A 20799-nucleotide genomic window follows, 5' to 3' on the forward strand; every position below is an offset into this window, starting at 1 on the left:
TCCCTGCAGTTTTTCTTCATTTCCTCACAACACTGAGACCCAACCAACATGAGAGGGGGTGGTGGGGAAGGGTGGGAGGCTGCTCCGAGCAAGTGTAACTGATGCCGTTACGGACATCAGAAACAGATCTCCAAGTACATTTATTTTTCCTTCCGTAACACAGGCAAACGGGGAGGTATTCAGACACTACAGGCTGGTGGTTGTGGCAATCAGGCGTCTCGACAGAGACCAGGCAGGACATGCTCTCCACCACCCCCTTCCTTCCCTAGCCCTTGCTGAGTGAGCCACCCGGCAGTCCTGGGCATGGGTACCTGTACTGTCAGCTCAGCAAACTCCAACAATGAACGGCTGGCTGCGGTTACGGGAAACAATCTCATCAAATCTAACTCTAACCCCACAGACCAATCCCACTAGAGCACCAGCAAATCTTCAGAAGTCACCCACAGGATAACCAGCATCCAGCAAGCACATATTAAATAAGAAATTTTAAAGGCTGGGGCTATCTCATCGATGTCTCCAAGACTCAATTTGAACACGAGAGGATTGTGTAATTAACAGTCATTTTTAAAACTACTTTGTAAATGGGACTGACGATATATAGTTTATACCCACTGCTGTCGAGTCAATTCCGACTCATAGCAACCCTGTAGGATGGAGTAGAGCTGTCCCATAGAGTTTCCAAGGGGCACCCCGCAGATTCGAACTGCTGACCGCTTGGTTAGCAGCCGTAGCACTTAACCACTACACCACCAGGATTTCCATATAGTTTATATCATATGTATAAACTATGACTCCAGTGTAAGTCTGGAGATCTTTGCACAGGTGTCTTCCACTGAGTGAGAGGCAGGGTAGAGCAGACAGGGAGCCCTGGCCTCAGGGACCTCAAGTCCAGGCCACTAACTGGCTGCATATCCTCCAAGCCTGTTTCTTCATCTGCAAAGTCAAGGTTTGGGGTATAATGAGTACTTAGGTGTCTCAGTGCTCACAAATTACATTAGTCAGAATGACAGTGGGTCATGCTGTTGTAACAAATAAACCCCAAAGCCCCAGGTTTGTGTTTTATGCACACACAGTCCCTCGATGGTCATGGGAAACTCCCCTCCATTGATGTCTCAGGGATCAGGCTCCCTCCATCTAGTTTTGCTGTGTCTCAACATGAGGCCCCCAAAGCCACCACGGCGGGCAGAGAGAGATGGGGGAGGCACAGCAGCTTTTAAGTGCCTTGGCCTGGAAGTGATGCAGGCCCTTCCTCTCACAGTGTATTGGCCAGACCTAGTCACACAGCCCCAACTTTACCACAATGGAGGCTGGGAAACGTGCAAGTGCACATGAACTATTTGGTAGATTTGAACCGCCAACTTTTTGGTTAGCAGCCAAGCTCTTAATCACTGCGCCACCAGGGTGCCATTCACTTCTGCCACACAGATGACATTCTATTTACTTATTTATACCCTTTATTTATCTGAACAAATATTAACAACACATGCTATACTGCAGAAGTCAAGAAAAAGACGTTCTTAAAATTAAATCTGCCAGATGTACAGAAAGGCAGATGGGGAGGAAGGAGCATGGCCTTTGAGGATGAAGACCAAGCCAAATTCCCAACACCCAAGCAAACAGTCCATGAGGTACTTAGCAGAAGGAAGAGCATGAAGCCAGAGGCCGTGCTCCCCATGAGTCCCTGTGGAGACTGCTGTGCTCAACTGGGCGCCAGGCCTCCCATGTCCGTGTCACAACAGGGAGCACCTGGAGTCCAACAGAGGAAAAGGAGGCTTAGCTCCCAGCCTGTTCACACTGCACAGCAATGCTGCTGCTCCTCGGAGACAGCCTGCTGTTACTAGCTGCCGTCAAGGTGCCCCCAACTCATGGTGACCCCACATACAACAGGATCAGGCCATTGTGATCCACACGGTTTTCACTGGATCATTTTTTGAAAGTAGATCACCTGGGCTTTCTTGCCAATCCATCTTAGTCTGGCAGCTCCGCGGAAACTATACAGCCATCATAGTAACACTCGAGCCTCCATCGACAGGTGGTGACTGCACACAAGGTGCACTGGCCAGGAATCAGACCTGGGCCTCCTGCATGGAAGGTGAGAATTACCACCACTGAACTACCACTGCCCCATGTTTACAGTCTAGGAAGCTATATTCAGCACTTCCTCTCCGTCTCCTTCTCTAAGACTTTATTCCTGCCATGAACCATGTCATCAAAAACCTGCTTGGCCAAAAGCTGCCCACAGCTGTGTGGTGCCAGACTCATAGCTGACACAGTTACCACACCAATCCCAGCAGAGGTTTCTACGTGCCCACCATCCCACAGAAACTCAAATTCTAGAGGAAATGTGGTAGTGGGGTGAGACTTATGGAACATCATGGCCTTAAACGTGGCATACAGGTCTAGGTTATTTTTCTCTACTATATGAAGACTTTGCAAGAGTTGTATGACTGATTGAGAGAAGAAAGGGATGGAGAAGCTTCATATGCTGACAACAAATCCCATTACTGGGAGAACCAACCACTGCAGGTAGAATTGAAGATACTGTATTGTCATACTCATGTATTATTCTCACTGAATCCCATTTGTTGTTGTGTGCTGTCAAGTCAATTCTGACTTATAGCAACCAGTGCGACAGAGCAGAATTGCCCCATAGGGTTTGCTAGGCTATAATATGGATGGGACCAGATCATCAGGTCTTTCATCCCACTGACAGGCTGGTAAGTCTGAATCGCCAACCCTTCAGTTAGCAGCCAAGTGCTTAACCATTTGCCATGAGGGTTCCTCTGACTCCCATTTAGACACTCATAATATATTTAGCCCTCTTTTCCCTCTTAATAGGAGCCCTGGTGGCACAATTGTTAAAGCTCTTGGCTGCTAACCGAAAGGTTGGCTGTTGGAACCCACAAGCCGCTCTACAGGGGAAAGATGTGGCAGTCTGCTTCCGTAAAGATTACAGCCTCAGAAACCCTATGGGGCTGTTCTACTCTGTCCTATAGGGTCACTAGCAGTCAGAATCAACTAGATGGCAATGAGTTTGGTTTTACTGTCTTAATGGGACCAACATTAGAAGCAGAAAGGGCAATCTAAGCAAAGAAAAATGCAGAAACCTGAAAATTCATGAAGATATGTGCCTCTCAGTGGGTATCACCGACAAGCCTGGAGACATGGAACCTGGCACGGATCTGTAGCAGAGAGAAGGGCGCCTACGGCATGGGCTGCCTCTGCCCTCAGAGCTCCAACAAGAGAGGTGATGTGAAAATCAGGGCAGAGTTTCTAGAAATACCAACTTTCCCAAGGAAAAGACAGTGCCAATGTACAGCAATTCCTGACCCAGCCTTCCCTGGAATCGTTCTGACCTCTGAGGCTCAGCGGGTAGGTATCCAGACCAAGGTAGTAAGTGGTAGAAGAAGGATTCATAACCAAGGCCGCCTGTTTCCAGAGCCGCGCTGTGTCCGTGCTGCATGCTGGGAAGGCTCTGCGTGGTCTCCAGGATCCCGCCTGGCCTGACATGCGAGTCACTGCAGCATCCAGGTTCAAGATGGCAGACTAAGCCAACGCTGTGGCTCCCCTCCCTCCCAAGATGTCTTTAAAATGACAGCAAAGAAATAAAAGCAAAATTAGCTCACAATAAAAAAGAGAAAAGGAGGAGAATAAGCAGCCACCTGCAGATTCCAATAAAGTTCTGAAAAGAAGAAGGGGTGCAGGAAATACTATTTTCAATTATAAATATTTAAGGGCTGCTTGTTGGTTTTCAACACTTAAAATCAACCTACTAGCAAAATGGACTCCTGGTGGCACAGTGGTTAAGAGGTCAGCTGCTAACCAAAAGTTCGACAGTTCGAATCCACCTTGGAAACCCTATGGGGCAGTTCTGCTCTGTCCTACAGGGTCACTATGAGTCAGAATTGACTTGATGGCCAACAGGTTTGGTTTTTGGCTTTGGATGAGCAAAACAGGAGAGACTCAAATACAGTTACAGAACAGATTGTGAATTGCCTCAATCTTGAATGTTTAAGAGTCAAGGTGTCTCAGGAGGAAACATGAAATAAGGAAAGTGAAAGGAAGGTAGGGACGCTATATACACTGTCCAAATTAAGAAGTCAAGGTGAAAGTCAATGGAACGAGACCCAGAAGCTTTTGTACGTTATTTAAGCTTGAAAGATGTCTGATAGAAACTCGAACAAAAATAAAAACATAACTTTTATAACAATATAAAATATGTCAAGAAGCAAAAGGCAGAGATAGTATAAGTAAGCTAAATCCCCATCATTTAGAACAGAGAATGAATGCGATGTCTAAAACTGACACATCAAGAAACAGCAAAATCAGCATATTTTTAACTTAAAATGCCCAGGAAGACTAAAGGACTAAGAACACAAATAATTCAACATGGAGCAGAAGGCTTATGGTTTTCATTATCAGGTCTTCTTTATACCATTTTATTCTTTACTATCTGCATGAAATCACCTGACAAGAAAGAAAACAATAAAATCAAGCAAGTACAATGTGTGTTTTCTACACATTTACCTGATCCGATTAGACCCAAAGTCCCTGCAGGCAGAAGCAGGACTGAGCATGCCTTGTGTTCCCTGGCATCCGCCATCCTTAGCTTTAACGCTGTTGTGTCTTGCAGGAACTCATCACTCACTCGCTCTATTGAAACGTGTACATAAGCCCCTCTCTCCATCTGGTATTGCACGCCTCCTGTTCCCAGGCCTGTCCAGTCCTCCGTCTTCCCCCTAACTGTCTATATCAGTTTCCTAAGGATGCCATAACAAATTACCACAAGCTGGGGGGGCTCAAAACAACAGAAATTTCTTCTCACAGTTCTGGAGGCTTCAAGTCTCAAGTCAAGGTGTTGGTAGGGCCGTGCTCCCTCTGAAGGCTCCATTCAGGAATCTTTCCTAGCCTCTCCTAGTTTCTGGTGGTTGCCAGCATTCCTTGGCTTCCCTTAGCTTGTAGAAGGGACCCCTGATCTCTGCCTCTCTTCACAGGGCATTCTCCCTGTGTGTAAATGCATCCAAACCCCTTCTCCTTTCTCTTAGGAACACACGTCACTGGATATAGGGACCACCCTACCCCTGTCCAGCCTCATCTTAAACTGATTTCATCTATGAAGGCCCTATTTCCAGATAGGGCCACATTTACAGGCACCAGGGGTCAGGAATTCTACCTATTTGGGGGGAGACACAATTCAACCCATCACACAGCACCATTATGCTTACAGCCTTTAATAGGATTAAACATTCAAGGTCCCACATCCTCAGCACTGGGAAAGCACATAATCTTACAGATACGGGGTCAAAAAAAAAAACCAAAACCAAACTCACTGCTGTCTAGTCGATTCCGACTCACAGCGACCCCACAGGAAGAACTGTCCCATAGAGATTCCAAGGAGCAGCTGGTGAATTCCAATTGCCAGCCTTTTGGTTAGCTGCCATAGCTCTTAACCACTGTGCCACCAGGACTCCGCAGGGTCAACAGCACCACTTTACATAGTAAGACCTATGACTATGCATATTTGCAGAAGCTGGTATGTACACACCAACTGTGAAGTGACTACGCCCATTATGAGCTGGGGTGCAGGTAGGGACTGGAGTCTGCTACCTGCACACTGGGGGTCCTGGGAAGAACGGAGACCACAATGTGCCCTGTGGTGCCCTCTCCACTCACCTGCTATGGCCTCTCTATCACCTGCGGTGGCCTCTCCACTGACCTGCTATGGCCAGGGCAATTGTGCTGCCCCCTTCTACGTGTGTTAAAACATCACACTCATTCTAAAGACTTAATCTCTGGAAATAAAGGAACATTTAAAAAAAAAAAGGAAAAGGAACACTTAGCTGTGGGTAAATTAAAATAAATAAAGAGATTGGGAGAGAGATCCAAATGCCAAAAAAGGGCCTTCTTAAAAGTTAGGAAAATTACAACAAAAATAAGATCCAGCTCTATCTCAGCCTAACCACGAGAACAATAAATTAAAACTATTTCCAGAAATATTCAATGCTACTCTTGACTTCTGATTTAAGTCAGAAATGATGACAAAATTAAAATAGACTTTCGGCTCAAAACAACAAAATTAATGAGTGAAACTTTGTTTGGATTCTGATTTGAACGTACTGTAAAAAGACACTTTAAAAGACAGATAAATTTATAAGCTGTTAGGTGATATAAGGGAATTATTTTAGTTTTGCCAGCTGTAAAAATGCATGTGTCATGTAAGAAAATGCTTTTTCTAACTCACTGGTTAGGGGCAGGGCTGTACAGCCAATTATTCTAATTGCTGTCAGGAAGTTGCACACCTGTTGAACTGGCAAAAGTTTTGTGCTAGATATATTTAAAACAATGACCAAAAAAAAAAAAAAGATTAGCTGCTGAGGCTGCTTATATACAGACAAACACCTCATGGGATTTGCTTGGTTTGGAGGTTTAGGGTCATGGTTTCGTGGGACAGCCCAGTTAATTGGCCTAATAACATGTTTAGCGCTTCTGTTCTACCTCCTAGTTTATTGCACAGTGCCTGGGGTCCTAAATGCCAGCAAGCAGCCATCCAGGGCATGACAATCAGTCTCTATTTGCCTGGAACAACCGGGGAAGAAGGAGAATCAGGAACAGAAAAAGGACACGAATTGTGTGGGTGGTCACCTCCATGAACAACTGCCTCCTTTGCCATGAGACCAGAAGAACTGGATGGTGCCAGCTACCGTTACTGACCATTTTCATCAAAGATTCTACAGAACAATCCTGATCAAAAGAGGGAAAATGCAGAACAGAATTTCAAATTCTCACGGACTCCAGACTTTCTGAAGCCAAGGGGGCAGAATGAACCCCTGAAACTATTGCCCTGAGGTAATCTTTAAATCTTAAACCAAAAATATCCCCTGCAGTCTCCTTAAAACCAAACAATAGTTTAGCTTAACTAGTAAAAAAAAGTCTGCCTTAAGCATTATGCTCTTTTAAGGTCTATCTATATGGAATCAGATTGACAACAGCAAATATTAGATAGGAACCTTAGGGGGCAGTGAGTTTATGGTAACGAGGGAGGAACAACTCAGAAAAGGAAGGTGAGAATGGTTGTACAACTCAAAGAACGCAACCAATGTCACTGAATTGTACATGTAGAAACAGTTGGACTGACATGTTTTGCTGCGTATATCCTCAACAACAACAAAATAAAATAAAAAGAAAATGCCTTTTCTGAGACGCAGACTGAGGTACTCAGAGATGAAAAGCACAATGTCTGAGACTGGCTTTAGAATGTTGGTAGCTGCTACAACTAGGTGATGGATACACAGGGGCTTTGTGTCCTCTCTACTTCTGTGTATCGCTCTAAAATCCAGAAATTCTACTTCTAAGTACTTGCCTAAGAAAATGAAAGCATAGTCCACACAACGTCTTGTACAAGAATGCTTTGTTGTTGTTGTTAGTTGCTGTCCCGTCAGCTCCAACTCATGATGACCTCATGCGTATAACAGAACAAAACGTTGCCTGGTGCTGTACCATCTTCACAGTTGTTGGTAAGTTTGAATCCACTGTGGGCCTAGTGTGTCAATCCATCTCATTGAGAGTTTCCTTTATTTTAGCTGACCCTCTATTTTACCAAACATGATGTCCTTTTCCAGCAATTGGTCTCTCCTGATGGCATGTACAAAGTAAGTAAGCCAAAGTCTCGACATCCTCCTCTTCTAAGGGCCATTCTAGTCGTATTTCTTCTAAGACTGATTTGTTCATTCTGTTCGCAGTCCACGGTATATTTAATACTCTTCACCAGCACCACACTTTGAATGCATCAATTCTTCTTCTGTCTTCCTTTTTCACTGTCTAGCTTTCGCATGCGTAAGTGCTTACAGACACTTTATTCCTAACAGCTAAAAACTGGAAATAACACAACCATCTATCAACAGGAGAAGGGATAAGCAGAGTGTGGCAGATCATACCATGGAATACTCCTCAGCGATAGAAAGGAGCAGGGTATTGATGCATGCAGCAACGTGGATGGATCCCAGATGCACAATGCTGAGGGAAAGAAGCCAGATACTAAACAGTACCTACTGCAGACAGAAATCAAAGGAGTGGAAGTTGACTGGAGCAGGGAAATTTGGGGGTGATGGAAGTGTTCTATCTTGATTGGGGTGTTGATTACACAGGTATATACATTTGTCAAAATTCACTTATGCTTAAGACAGTGTTTTTAACTTTATGTAAGTTTTACCTTCAAAGAGAAAAAAGTAATTACATACAAGAAATACAAGGATGACAGTCGATTTGAGTACTCAGTTGAAAATAAAAAAAAATCAAGCCTGACTCTATGTTCCTCACAACTCAGGCTGACTCGAGAATGATTTCACTCTGTACTTCTGGAGAGGACAGTCACCAATGGCTCACATATGCCTTAAAGCTAGTGAGAAGCAGACAGTTTGGGTGTGGAAAACAAGGTCCCCTGCTGTATACGTCTCCTGGGGCTACCTAACAAAGCACCACACACTGGGCGGCTTAAAGCAACAGAAATTTATTCCTCCATAGCTCTGGGGGCCAGGAGTTTGAAATCGAGGTGTTGGCAGGTCCGTGCTCTCTCTGAAGGTTCTAGGGGAGAACCTGTTCTGTGCCTCTCTCTCAGCTTCTGGTGTTGCCAGCAGTCCTTGGCTTGTAGACATGTCACTCCAATCCCTGCCTCTGTCGTCACATGGCACTGTCCCTTGTGTGTCTGTGTATCTGTGTCTCTTCTCATCTTGTAAGGACACCAGATGTTTGGATTAGGGCCCAGCCTATTGACATCTTAATTGTATCTGTAAAGACCCTGTTTTCAAATAAGGTCACATTCACTGGTACCAAGGATTAGGACGACAACATATTTTTGGGGGGGACATGATTCAACCCATAACACGTGCCAATGGAAAGGCATAGGTGATGCACATGCAAGCCAGAAACATTTATGGGTATTAACGTGTGTTTGTTAATCCCGTACTTCAGAGATTTTGCAGGGTAGGAAATAGAAGCTTCTGGAAATCAGACATATGTTTCATAAATTCCAAACTCACTCACTCACACTGCTTGGGGGATCAGAAGACAGCCAAAGGGGAGGACAGCCACAGAGGGCAGCAAGCAGGGAGGAAGGGAGGTTTCCACTGGACCATGAAGGGACCAGAAGTGAGAAGGCCTTGTGTGGTGGAGACCAGCCCACCACAGAGGATACCTGGACTGGAAGCAGCAACAGGGCAGCCCAACCAACAGGATCATGTGGACAGGATAACGGGGATCAAAGAGGAAACCTGTATGAACAGGTGACCAGAGATGCTCCCCTAATATTTTAGGACCATACAGAAACCCAGTAGCTTTGCACAATCTTGGGGGACATGGAACCCTAATAAAGACTGAGTTCACCACCACCGCATCAGGGTGGGGCTTAGGGTTGAATCTGACTTCATTTAAAGAAAATGAAGAAATGCGCACCAGTTAGTTTGGGGACCAAGATAAGATTCACAATTAGTACACACACAGGTAACCTGAAGATTTATGATTACGTTACTGTACTTACGTGTCGTTAGTCAAAGAGCTTCTCTCCCTCTCCCACAATCCCTGTTGTTGTTGTTACCCATAGGTGCCATCAATTCCAACTCATAGTGACCCCATGTGACAAAGCAGAACTGTCCCATAAGGTTTTCTTGGCATAATCTCTATGGAAGCAGATAGCCAGGTCTTTCTCCTGAGGAGCCGCTGGGTGGGTTCAAATCACTAACCTTTTGGTCAGCAGCGGAGCACTTGACCACTGCACCATCAGGGCTCCTTTCACAGGGTCCTTGGGAAACAGAATCAAGGAAGCACCCAATCCTCGGCGACGTGGTTCAGCGGGGTCTAGGCAGTAGGTTCTGTAGCACTAGGCCAGCAACCACTCAGGAGGCCTGCCACCCCTCCACACATCCCACTTCTATACTCCTCCCCAACCCCATTCTTGTGACCAAGCTGCTCTATGTTCCAGAATGTACCATCCTGCTACCCAAGGTGGGGAAGGGGGAGCCTCGGAGGATGTGACCCTGAGTGTACACCCCAAAGCTGCCCCTAAGAGCTCCATCCACCTCTATACCTGGCTCGTTCCTGATCCTCCCTCAGGACGCAGCATGAATGTGACTTCCCCGTGGGTGTCTTCTACGGCCCTCCATATCTAACCATTTCTTCTGCTGACACATTCACAAAGCACCTTGCAATTTCCCTCTTGAGCACTTTTTACGATTGAAGTTATAAAGACACTTGTAGAATTATTAGCTTAATATCGGTCTTTTCCCTCTATCCCCAGACAGGGCAGAAGCTGCAGTTGTGTTGCTGACTTTCTGCACTCAGCATCTACCACATCTGGCCACAGCAGGCGTCCAACAAAGGAGCCCTGGGGGTGCAAAAGTTAAAGTGCTGGGCTGCTAACCGAAAGGCTGGTGGTTCAAACCCATCCAGTGACTCCATGAGAGAAAGGCCTGGTGACCCGCTTCTGTAAAGACGACAGCCTAGAAAACCCTACAGGACGATTCTGCTCCAACACATGGGGTGGCCATGAGTCGAAACCAACTTGACCTAATAGTGAAATCAGGCATTCAGTGCCACTTCCCACAGGCAGCTTTACCTGCAGGATCCCAAAATCCTGCAGAAATCTTCCCCCAACTCCTGCCGAGAGCCTCCAGGAGCCCCAGAGCCTGCCTGGTAATAATCTCAGAATCTACCCATAATTTTCACTTGAGTAGAAAAGTCTGTCCAGAGCACATGAAACCACAGGGGACCTGCTGGGTTTGCCTGCAGGATCCCAAAGCCCTGCAGAGATCTGCCCCGACTCCAGCCGAGAGCCTCCAGGAGCCCCGGAGCCTGCAGGACTGCACAGTCAGGCCAGTGCCCACCGCCCCCCACCAGGTTTGGGTGAGGGGGCGCTGCCACCATGGAAGAGGGCACCATCCGGACACACGGCGTGAGATGCCTGTGAGATGTCCAATACAGCCGGCCCAAAAGCTCAGGCTCCCATCCTCCATGGTCTACATGACAAGCCTGGACTCAGGAGGAAGGTCCTGGCTGGAGGCACAGGCTGGGGCAAAGCCCTACCCGCCCCTCCCTCTGGAATGCCTGTGCTGGCTCTACATCCTGTAAGGCCGTCTTACAGCTCCATGCTTCCAGCCACAGGTCCACATTTTCCCCACATCTGTGTCAACTACGGCCATTTGCCCTCCAGTCTTTAACAGTTTATAAGCACTTCCAGAGACATCACTTATTTTAGTATTTACCTAATGAAATAGAAACAGCAGACAATGTTTGCCCCATTTTACACCAGAAAAAAAAAAAAAAAAAAAAAAAACCCATTGCCATAGAGTCAATTCTGACTTACAGCAATCCCATGTGACAGAGCAGAACTGCCCCACCAGGTTTTCAAGGCTATAAACTTTATGGAAGCAGGTGGCCACACCTTTCTCCCACAGTGCCTCTAGGTGAGATCAAACCACCAACATTTAGGTTAACAGCTGAGCACAGACCATTTACACCAACCAGGGACCTTCTTTCCCACTTTACAGAGGAGAGAAATATGCTAAAGAGTAAATGATTTGCCTAAGTTTGGAGCTTGTACTAAGACCTAAACTCACATTTTCAGACTCTAAAATCAGGGCTGTCTCCACTACCGATGCCTAGCTTTCTGTTAAACAAAGTCCTAACTACCAGAAAAAGAAGACAGTTTGGAAAAGGCTTGAGCCAGTCTACATAAATGAGAGGGCTGGGGAAACAGAATCCCAGCTCCTTCTCAACCAGCTGTGTGACCCTTTACAGTGTTTTAATCGCTCCGTGCTTAGGTACTGTCACGGACTGAACTGTGTTCCCCAAAAATGTGTACCAACTCGACTGGGCCACGATTCCCAGTATTGTGTGATTGTCCACCATTTTGTCATCTGTTGCAATTTTCCTATGTGTTGTAAATCCTACCTCTATGATGTTAATGAGGTGGGATTAGCGGCAGTTATGTTAATGAGGTAAGACTCAATCTATAAGATTAGGTTGTGCTTAAGTCAATCTCTTTTGAGATATAAAAGGCAGAAGTGAGCAGAGACACATGGGGACCTCATACCATCGAGGATACGGCGCAGGGAGCAGAGCACGTCCTTTGGACCCGGGGTCCCTGCACTGAGATACTCCTTGACCAGGGGAAGACTGATGACAAAGACCTTCCTCAGAACGTTTAGAGAGGGAAAGCCTTCCTGTAGGGCTGACACCCTGAATTTGGACTTCTAGCCTCCTAAACCATGAGAGAATAAATTTCTCTGTTTCTCTGTCCATGAATTCATTTTAATGGCCTGGTTGTACTGAATTCTTCAGCCTTCCTCTCTCTCCTTAGCCTGACAAATTCTGAAGACATTTAATTCACACTTCAACCACCTACTTATTCACTAAACTTCACGTCAGCACTAAGAACAGATCATTATAAACACCAGGTAACATCCTCACTAAGATCTCCAGAGAGATCTTATTTACTAAGAGCAGTTGGTAAGGAGAAAAAATTCAGTTGGAAACTGTAAAATAAGAATCTTCCATTCTGAGTTTTGCATTCATTAAAGCAAATATTAAAGAACTCAAAATATTTTTCTATAGCACAGCTTCCTGGACTCTTCCACATGCCCTAAATGCAGGCAGTGCAGAAGAGCAAGGCAGACGTCTGACTATTTCACTGCCGTTGAGATGGCAGCGTTCCAATCTCTTATCCAACAATAAGGTCCTTTGCTGACATCACCCAGTGTCACTGCATTGCCAGCACCTGCTGAAGCAGGTCAACTGTGCCATGGGGAGAAGGGCGATAGTGATGGTGTCTGCAGAGAAAAGACATCTAATCCCACGACCACAAGAGGTGGTGTGGCCTCTCTGGCCACTGATGGTTTCGAGCAGCACTTTTTCTTTTTTTTTTTGCTGCATGTTATGTACTGAACCGAATGCCTAGAGCATAGAATGTGTTTTGTAAATATCAGTTCCTTTCTTCTCTTTCTCTCCATTAGAAGAGGAGCTAGGGTGCAAGGTGGAGTGGATCATGAGGAAGGAGACGTGACGCCAGCCGTTAGAACCCCACAGGGTCTGTGGAGACTGTTTCCTTCCTTAAGGGTCCATTCCCTGAAGGCAGGCCAGGCACAAGGACCACTCTAGCAGGTACCCCGGGAAATCTCCGGAAGGGAAAATGGGGCCCGTTTCACCAACTTCGACCTCTCCACACCTCACCTGCACACTACTACCTCACTCACTCCTCCCGCACGCAGGCTGGCACTAATTGCAGTGGAGTCTCAACCACCAGAAGAGCCACCAGACGAGGCCTTGGCGAACTCACATTTGAGTTTCCAGGAGACGAAGCATGGTACACAGATGGTCTTCACGATTCAGAGAAAATACTAAGACCAATCCATCAAGCCACACGTGAAGCTGACTGTTTGGAATGACAACTTGAACTTATCCATCCATTCCACAGATATTTGGGGCACACCCACTACGTACCAAGCCCTGTGCCCGGCATTTGGGGCACAAAACTGAGTGAGACATTGTTCTCATCCTTGTGAACCTGTGGTCCAGTGGAGGAGAGAAGCTGAAAGATGCAGGAGAAACAAACGGTCTCAATGGAAACCAGTGACCACAAACTTCAAGGAGGTCTTGGTGTCGCCCTGCATTTGTGCTCAGTTTCCCTGGTACACCTACTCTGCTACTCGTCCAGGGGACAGTCTCCATCATAAAACTTTTATCTCCAGCTTGGATCTCCCACCTGAATCTAGATCCCTGTATACAAATGCCAATCTGACATCTCTGCTTGGACGTCTAATAAACCGTGGCCATTGAACTGATTCTGAGCCATGGTGAACCCGTGTGTGTCAAAGCAGAACTGTGCCCCAAAGGGCTCTCAGTGGCTTATTTTCCAGAAGTAGACCAAGAGGCCTTTCTTCTGAGGCATCTCTGGGTGGACTCAAACCTCCAACCTTAGTTTAGTTGCTCAGTTAGAAGCCAAGTGTGGTGGCCATTTGCACCACCCAGGGATTGGGTGTCTAATAACCATCTCAAGTTTAAGATGCCTAAGAGAACTTTCAATTTCACCTGACAATCACCAACCCTGCTCTTCTCTGTCTTCATTTTTCCAGTCACCCAAGCCAAAACACCAGAGTCCTCCTTGACTCTGTTCTCTTACATGTCATATCCAGATATGGAAATGCAAATCCTATGAGCTCTACTCTACTACTCATCACCTCCACTGGCCCACCCTGCTCTGAGGCAGCACTGCCTTCCACCTAAACTGCTGGAATAGCCTCTTGACTTGTTTCTCTGCTTCTTCTCCTGCCTTTCTACAGTTACTTCCCCACGGAACAGCCAGAGTGACCCACTAAAATCAACATCAGAGCACGTCACTCCTGTGCTCAAAACCTCCCACCGGTTCCCCATCTCAGAGTAAGGTGCGGAGGCTTTACCATGGATTTGCTACTACGTGATTTGGGCTCAGGCTATGCTTGGACTTCATTCTTCTGCTACACTCCCCACTGCTCACTCCCTCCTTGGGCCTCTGGGGACTCATGGGGCATGTCCTTGAGTCAGGGACTTGCTGTTGCTGCCCCCGCGCTTTGGTTTATTTTGCCCCACACAGCAGCACAGTTCCTTCCCTTTCTTCAGTTAGGTCTCTGCTCATATCTCAGCCTTCCTGGAGCAGCTGACGTGGAAAACAGCACTCCTCTCCCCAGCCAGACTCACACACAGAACAATCTGTTAGGACTCTTAGCTACCACAGACAGGGAAAGAGCTCTACCCCCTTCCTGCTTTGTTTTTCTTTACAGCTCTCACCACCACCTAATATATATATTTTTATTTGTTCATTTACTGTCTCCTCTTTACAGACAGTACTGTCCAACAGAAATATAATGTGAGCCACAGACGCAATTTCAAATTTCCTACTGGCCATACTAAAAAAGGTAAGAACAAGAAAAATTCTAATAATATTTTTTTTCAACCTTGTATGTCCAAAATATTAGCATTTTGACCGGAAATCAGTATAAAAATTATTAGTGAGATACTTTACATGTGTTCTCACCCTTTAAATGTGGTGTGTATTTTACACTTCCATGGCATGTCAACAAGGATAGGCCACATTTCAAGCACTCAGTAGTCACACATAGCTGGTGGCTGTGGTATTGGGTCAGCAGAGCTCAGAATACGAGCTACATTGGCAAAGGGTAGTTTTGCTTCCTTTATATACCCAACAGTCAGATCAGTGCCTGGCACCTGGTTTTTTAAATCAATTAATTTTTTAATTAACAGATTTCTTGTCTTCCACAAAGAAGTACATACTGAATATCTACTATATGAGGGGGAAAGAAAAAACATGGTGGAAATAAGATGATAGGGTGCTTACAGTCTAATAAAGAAGATAATATTACAAAGAAACAAACTCCTAGTATCCACCCCCCAAGGGGTGGGGGGAACCCATTGCCATCGAGTTGATACCGACTCATAGCAACCCTACAGGGAAAACCAACCTATTATTGGAGGTGGGAAAGATTTTCCAGCTTTAAGCAGAGTGGACAAGGGCGTGATTAGGGCTGAGAGGTGGCATTGCACCTGACATGGGCAGGCTACTTGCAGGAGTGGCAGCAGAGCGGAGGCAGGAAGATCATAAAAAATATAACTGCAATGCCTGGGTTGGAAACCAATGACAGCTGGACTGGGGCGCAGGTGGGGAGGAATGTCAAGGGGGCAGAACCAGCAGGGCTTGGCACCACCCTAGACATGAGGACCAAGGCAAAACCAAAAAACCAAACCCACTGCCGTTGAGTCAATGCTGACTCATAGTGACTCTACAGGACAGAGTAGAACTGCCCAGTAGAGTTTCCAAGGAGTGCCTGGCAGATTAGAACTGCCGACCTCTTGGTTCGCAGCTGTAGCACTTAACCACTACACCACCAGGGTTTCCGGACCAAGGTAAGGAGGAGGTATAAAGTCTCTGAGGTTTTGTGCCTAGTGTCTAGGAGGAAGATGGTAACATGAATAAAGCTATGGGATCCCAAAGACTAACAGGTTTAGGGACAAAGGGAAGGAGGTAATAATGACTTCCTATAGGGCTCGAAGTCACTAGGCCCGACACGTGACCTCACTTCTATCACTCTGACTTCTTCCAAATTTAGGCATTTCTGCCCAGCTGAGCTGCAACAGTATACCCAAGAGCATTCCACAGTGGAAATACCAACTGCAAGGGGGTCCGGAGGCTCCCTCTCTGGGCCTGTTTCCTCCTTTGTATTAAGCTAGAAAGCCTTTCTAAGAAGGACAGGACATTCATCTCTTAAACCTAAGAACAAGTTCACATGACCTAACACATGTCCTAAAGATGTCCTCACCCAGGCCAACCACCAGGGAACACTCTCAGGAAGCCTGTCTCACCCGTCCACGTAGGGTTCCCACTACCTGGCTGGACACAGGAGAATCTTACCTGAGTCGCTCTTCCTCTTTTTTGCGAAGATTGAAGTCTCGCTGAACCACCTGGAGAACATGCTCCGTCTCATCGTCGGTCAAACCAGACAGGTCCAGCTTCCTCCCCATGATTTAACAGAAACACAGGCGAAGGGGAGAGTCCTGAGAAATCAAAACAAGACCACAGATTGAGAACAAGATAAAAGCTCTGTACAAAACTAACCTATTCAGTCACTAAAACAGAACTAAACACATACATTTATACATATTTATATAATGTATCTTTTTCTGCTGTCATACCCAGCAAATATTTACAGAAGACGTCAGCAAAACTGCACAACACACAAAAAGAATGTAGCTGATCAACTGACATTTTTGTTCATTTCAATTCTTAAAAAAAATTTTTTTCAACAAAATGAATCATTCACAAAACCCAATGCATATTTATACGAAAGGCAATATCCAAAAGGTCTAGATTTCTGTGGGTTTAAGTTTTAAATTCTAAATACTAGATGTAATTGCAAAATAAATTATGGCACTTTCTTTGAAAAGCAATATCCTACGTACATGACACCACATCATCCCTTAAAGTTTCACGTGACTACAGAATACAAACTGTACGTCAATAAACTCTTCTGTAAAAGCAAACAAAGGTGATCTGTCCTTTTAGTTTCCAATTAGAAGCAATAAATGTAGAGAACAGACTTGTTTCTGTCCTTAAAGAGTTTTGTTAAATTATTTAAAACCTTATGACTGTATGACACAAACTAATCTCAAGGTTTAACCAGGAAATCATAAGAGGAATTCTGGCTATTAAGGGGAAAAAAGAGAGAATTTTTACTCCAGTCACATTATTTGTCAAAAATAAAACTCTGGTCTGCTTGGCTCAGATGATGGTGTGGAAGTAGAGAGAACCCAGTTCACCTGGTGACGGGCAGAAGTGGAGAGAACCTAGTTCACCTGGTGACGGGCAGAAGTAGAGAGAACCTAGTTCACCTGGTGACGGGCAGAAGTGGAGAGAACCTAGTTCACCTGGTGACGGGCAGAAGTGGAGAGAACCTAGTTCACCTGGTGGTGGGCAGAAGTGGAGAGAACCTAGTTCACCTGGTGACAGGCAGAAGTGGAAAGAACCTAGTTTACTTGGTGACAGGCAGAAGCAGTAAACTGAAGTCAGACTCCACACCAAGGCTGCAAAGATAAGGGGAAGCTTCATAAACTGTGGTTTTCTAGATTCCTGACGAACAGAAGAAACATATTTGAGGGCATGGTGGAAACACAGCCTGGTTTCTTCCTTTAATGCCCCATTAGAGGTGATAATGGCACTTTGGAGTTTCCTAGAAGGTGACAGGTCTTTCCCCCTCCCTTCACAGAATTTTGGTTTCCTAGAATTCTAAATGTGACTGTAAAATGCTCAGTTAGTGAAAGACAGAAGTGGCAGCTTTGATCATATCGAATCTAAAAAGAATGATCAGGACTCAAGAGGAAAGGCTTCTGTAAAGAAATAAATACAGTAGCTCTAAGTGGGTAAGACAGAGAATAATGAAATATGAAATACTGAAACACTGGGAAAGAGTAAAAGCTTCCTTTTTCTGTAAGAAGCATAATTAGATTCCCTGCGCAATGCGAGAGAGAACTCTAGAGTCCTGGAGCTGGAGAAGCCTCAGAGTCCATGAGTCAGGGATCCACGTTAGTGAGACCCTCTCACTTTGAGATGAGAACATGCCAGCTCAGAAGAGGGAGGGAGGCCGTTTCCAGGGGAGGCAGAGCCAGCTGAAGTGCTCCTGACCCCCAGGCCACTACTCCTGGCCCTTGATTTCTCTGGCTGACAGCCAATCAAGGTGGCAACACACATTTTAAAAACATTTTAAAAATCAGTAAAGAGCGTTACCTTAAACAGAAACAGAACTACCATACAACCCAGAAATCCCACTCCTCGGAATATACCCTAGAGAAATAAGAGCCTTCACATGAACAGATATATGCACACCCATGTTTACTGCAGCTCTGTTTACAATAGCAAAAAGCTGGAAGCAACCAAGGTGTCTGTCAATGGATGAATGGTTAAATAAATTGTGGTATATTCACACAATGGAATACTACACATCGATAAAGAACAGTGACGAATCTGTGAAACATTTCATAACATGGAGGAACCTGGAAGGCATTATGCTGAGTGAAATTAGTCAGTTGCAAAAGGACAAATATTGTATAAGACCACTATTATAAGATCTTGAGAAATAGTATAAACTGAGAAGAACACATACTTTTGTGGTTACGAGGGGGGGAGGGAGGGAGGATGGGAGAGGGTTTTTTACTGCTTAGTTAGTAGATAAGAACTACTTTAGGTGAAGGGAAGGACAATACTCAATACATGGAAGGTCAGCTCAACTGGACTGGACCAAAAGCAAAGAAGTTTCCTGAATAAACTGAATGCTTCAAAGGTCAGTGGTGCAAGGGTGGGGGTTTGGGGACTATGGTTTAAGGGGACTTCTAAGTCAATTGGCAAAATAATTCTATTATGAAAACATTCTGCATCCCACTTTGAAATGTGGCGTCTGGGGTCTTAAATGCTAACAAGCAGCCATCTAAGATGCATCAATCGGTCTCAACCCACCTGGATCAAAGGAAAATGAAGAACACCAAGGTCACACAGTAACTATGAGCCCAAGAGACAGAAAGGGCCACATGAACCAGAGACCTACATCATCCTGAGACCAGAAGAACTAGTTGGTGCCAGGCCACAACCGATGACTGCCCTGACAGGGAGCACAACAGACAACCCCTGAGGGAGCAGGAGATCAGTGGGATGCAGACCCCAAATTCTCACAAAAAGACCATACTTAATGGTCTGACTGAGACTAGACGAATCCTGGCGGTCATGGTCCCCAAACCTTCTGTTGACCCAGGACAGGAACCATTCCCAAAGACACAACTCATCAGACATGGAAGGGACTGGACAATGGGTAGGAGAGAGATGCTGATGAAGAGTGAGTTACTTGTATCAGGTGGACACTTGAGACTGTGTTGGCATCTCCTGCCTGGAGGGGGGATGGGAGGGTAGAGAGAGTTGGAAGCTGGCAAAATTGTCACGAAAGGAGAGACTGGAAGGGCTGACTCATTAGGGGGAGAGCAAGTGGGAGTATGGAGTAAGGTGTATATAAACTTATATGTGACAGACTGACTTGATTTGTAAACGTTCACTTGAAGCTCAATAAGAATTAAAAAAAAAAATCAGTAAAGAGAAAATTAATGCCGCTTTGACATTGAATTACGTCACCATTTTCCCTAAGACGTGTTTCTTGGGTTACTGTTCCCACAAGTGTTCTGAGAAAGGGGGCTCTGTGGTGAAATGAACTTGAGAAATGCTTCGATCTCATTGCCGTCCTGAGGATGCACAATGCCTGTTGGCTTATCAGAGCCTCTAACAAGTCTTCCAGGAGAGAACCAGTCTGTCTTTGTTTAACCTCCCATTTCTCAAATGTATCTGCCTGCAGACCCTCTTTAATAACATTTGTCCCTTCTCCACATGTTCCCCTGCTATTCATAAGGTTTTTGCTGGCTAATGCTTTTCAGAAGTAGACTGCCGGGTCCTTCTTCCTAGTCTGTCTTAGTCTGGAAGCTCGGCTGAAACCTGTCCTCCATGGGTGACCTTGCTGCTATCTGAATACTGGTGGCATAGCTTCCAACATCACCACACATGCCCCCAGAGTATGACAAACTGACAACTTCTTCACATCCAAAGAATGACTCTGGGAAAGTCAGTCCAATGATGACAAATTCCAGTAGCTATTCTAACATAATTACTGATTTGATTTAGCTGGGATCTTAAGATTTAATTATCATAGGAAGCTACAAAGTTTAGTGGAACTTTAGAAGAAGCTGATGTATAAAACACCATGCAAACAAAAGGGAAAAAACTTCAGGGGTGTCATACCTGCCATGAACTGCCCTCTACTCTGAGACTCACCCTAACCAACGCACAGGAGCGGCCCGGAGCAGACAAGGTTACACCACCAAGGCACAGCCGACTGAACTAGGGGTGTCACCTGACCCAATCGGACACTAGCAGTCAGCGGGGTGTGTTAGTCCCGATGGCCCACTGCACTACTGCCTGAAAACACCACCCAGTTCCCCTGCATCTTTGTAACAATTATTCCATTTGCTTGCTTCTTTTTATCACTTCAGTTTTTCAAACTCACCAACAAATGGTCCTTAGACATTTCACAAAACTAGCCGTGGTTGGCCAACTCTCCCAATGCCATTTATTGACAAGTCCTTCCTTTCTCCTCTGACTTGGTCCATGAACGTAACAGATACATGAATCCTTCTCATGGCTTTCTATCCTGACCTGGTGATCGGCTAGCTGAT

At 45.5% G+C, this 20799-nt stretch overlaps 1 protein-coding gene across 11 annotated transcripts in view; it reads right to left on the reverse strand.

Annotated features, from left to right (window-relative positions):
- The window catches only part of MYRIP (myosin VIIA and Rab interacting protein), a 372549-nt gene that overhangs the window by 285660 nt on the left and 66090 nt on the right, over positions 1–20799 (reverse strand). For all 11 annotated transcript variants that reach the window (XM_049870921.1, XM_049870920.1, XM_049870918.1 and 8 more), the window contains one exon: positions 16451–16593. In XM_049870921.1, the coding sequence (XP_049726878.1) occupies positions 16451–16560 (110 nt within the window). In that variant the 5' untranslated portion in view covers positions 16561–16593. The remainder of the gene's footprint in view (positions 1–16450; positions 16594–20799) is intronic.

This window comes from Elephas maximus, chromosome 27, assembly GCF_024166365.1.
Source record: "Elephas maximus indicus isolate mEleMax1 chromosome 27, mEleMax1 primary haplotype, whole genome shotgun sequence".
NCBI lineage: Eukaryota > Metazoa > Chordata > Mammalia > Proboscidea > Elephantidae > Elephas > Elephas maximus.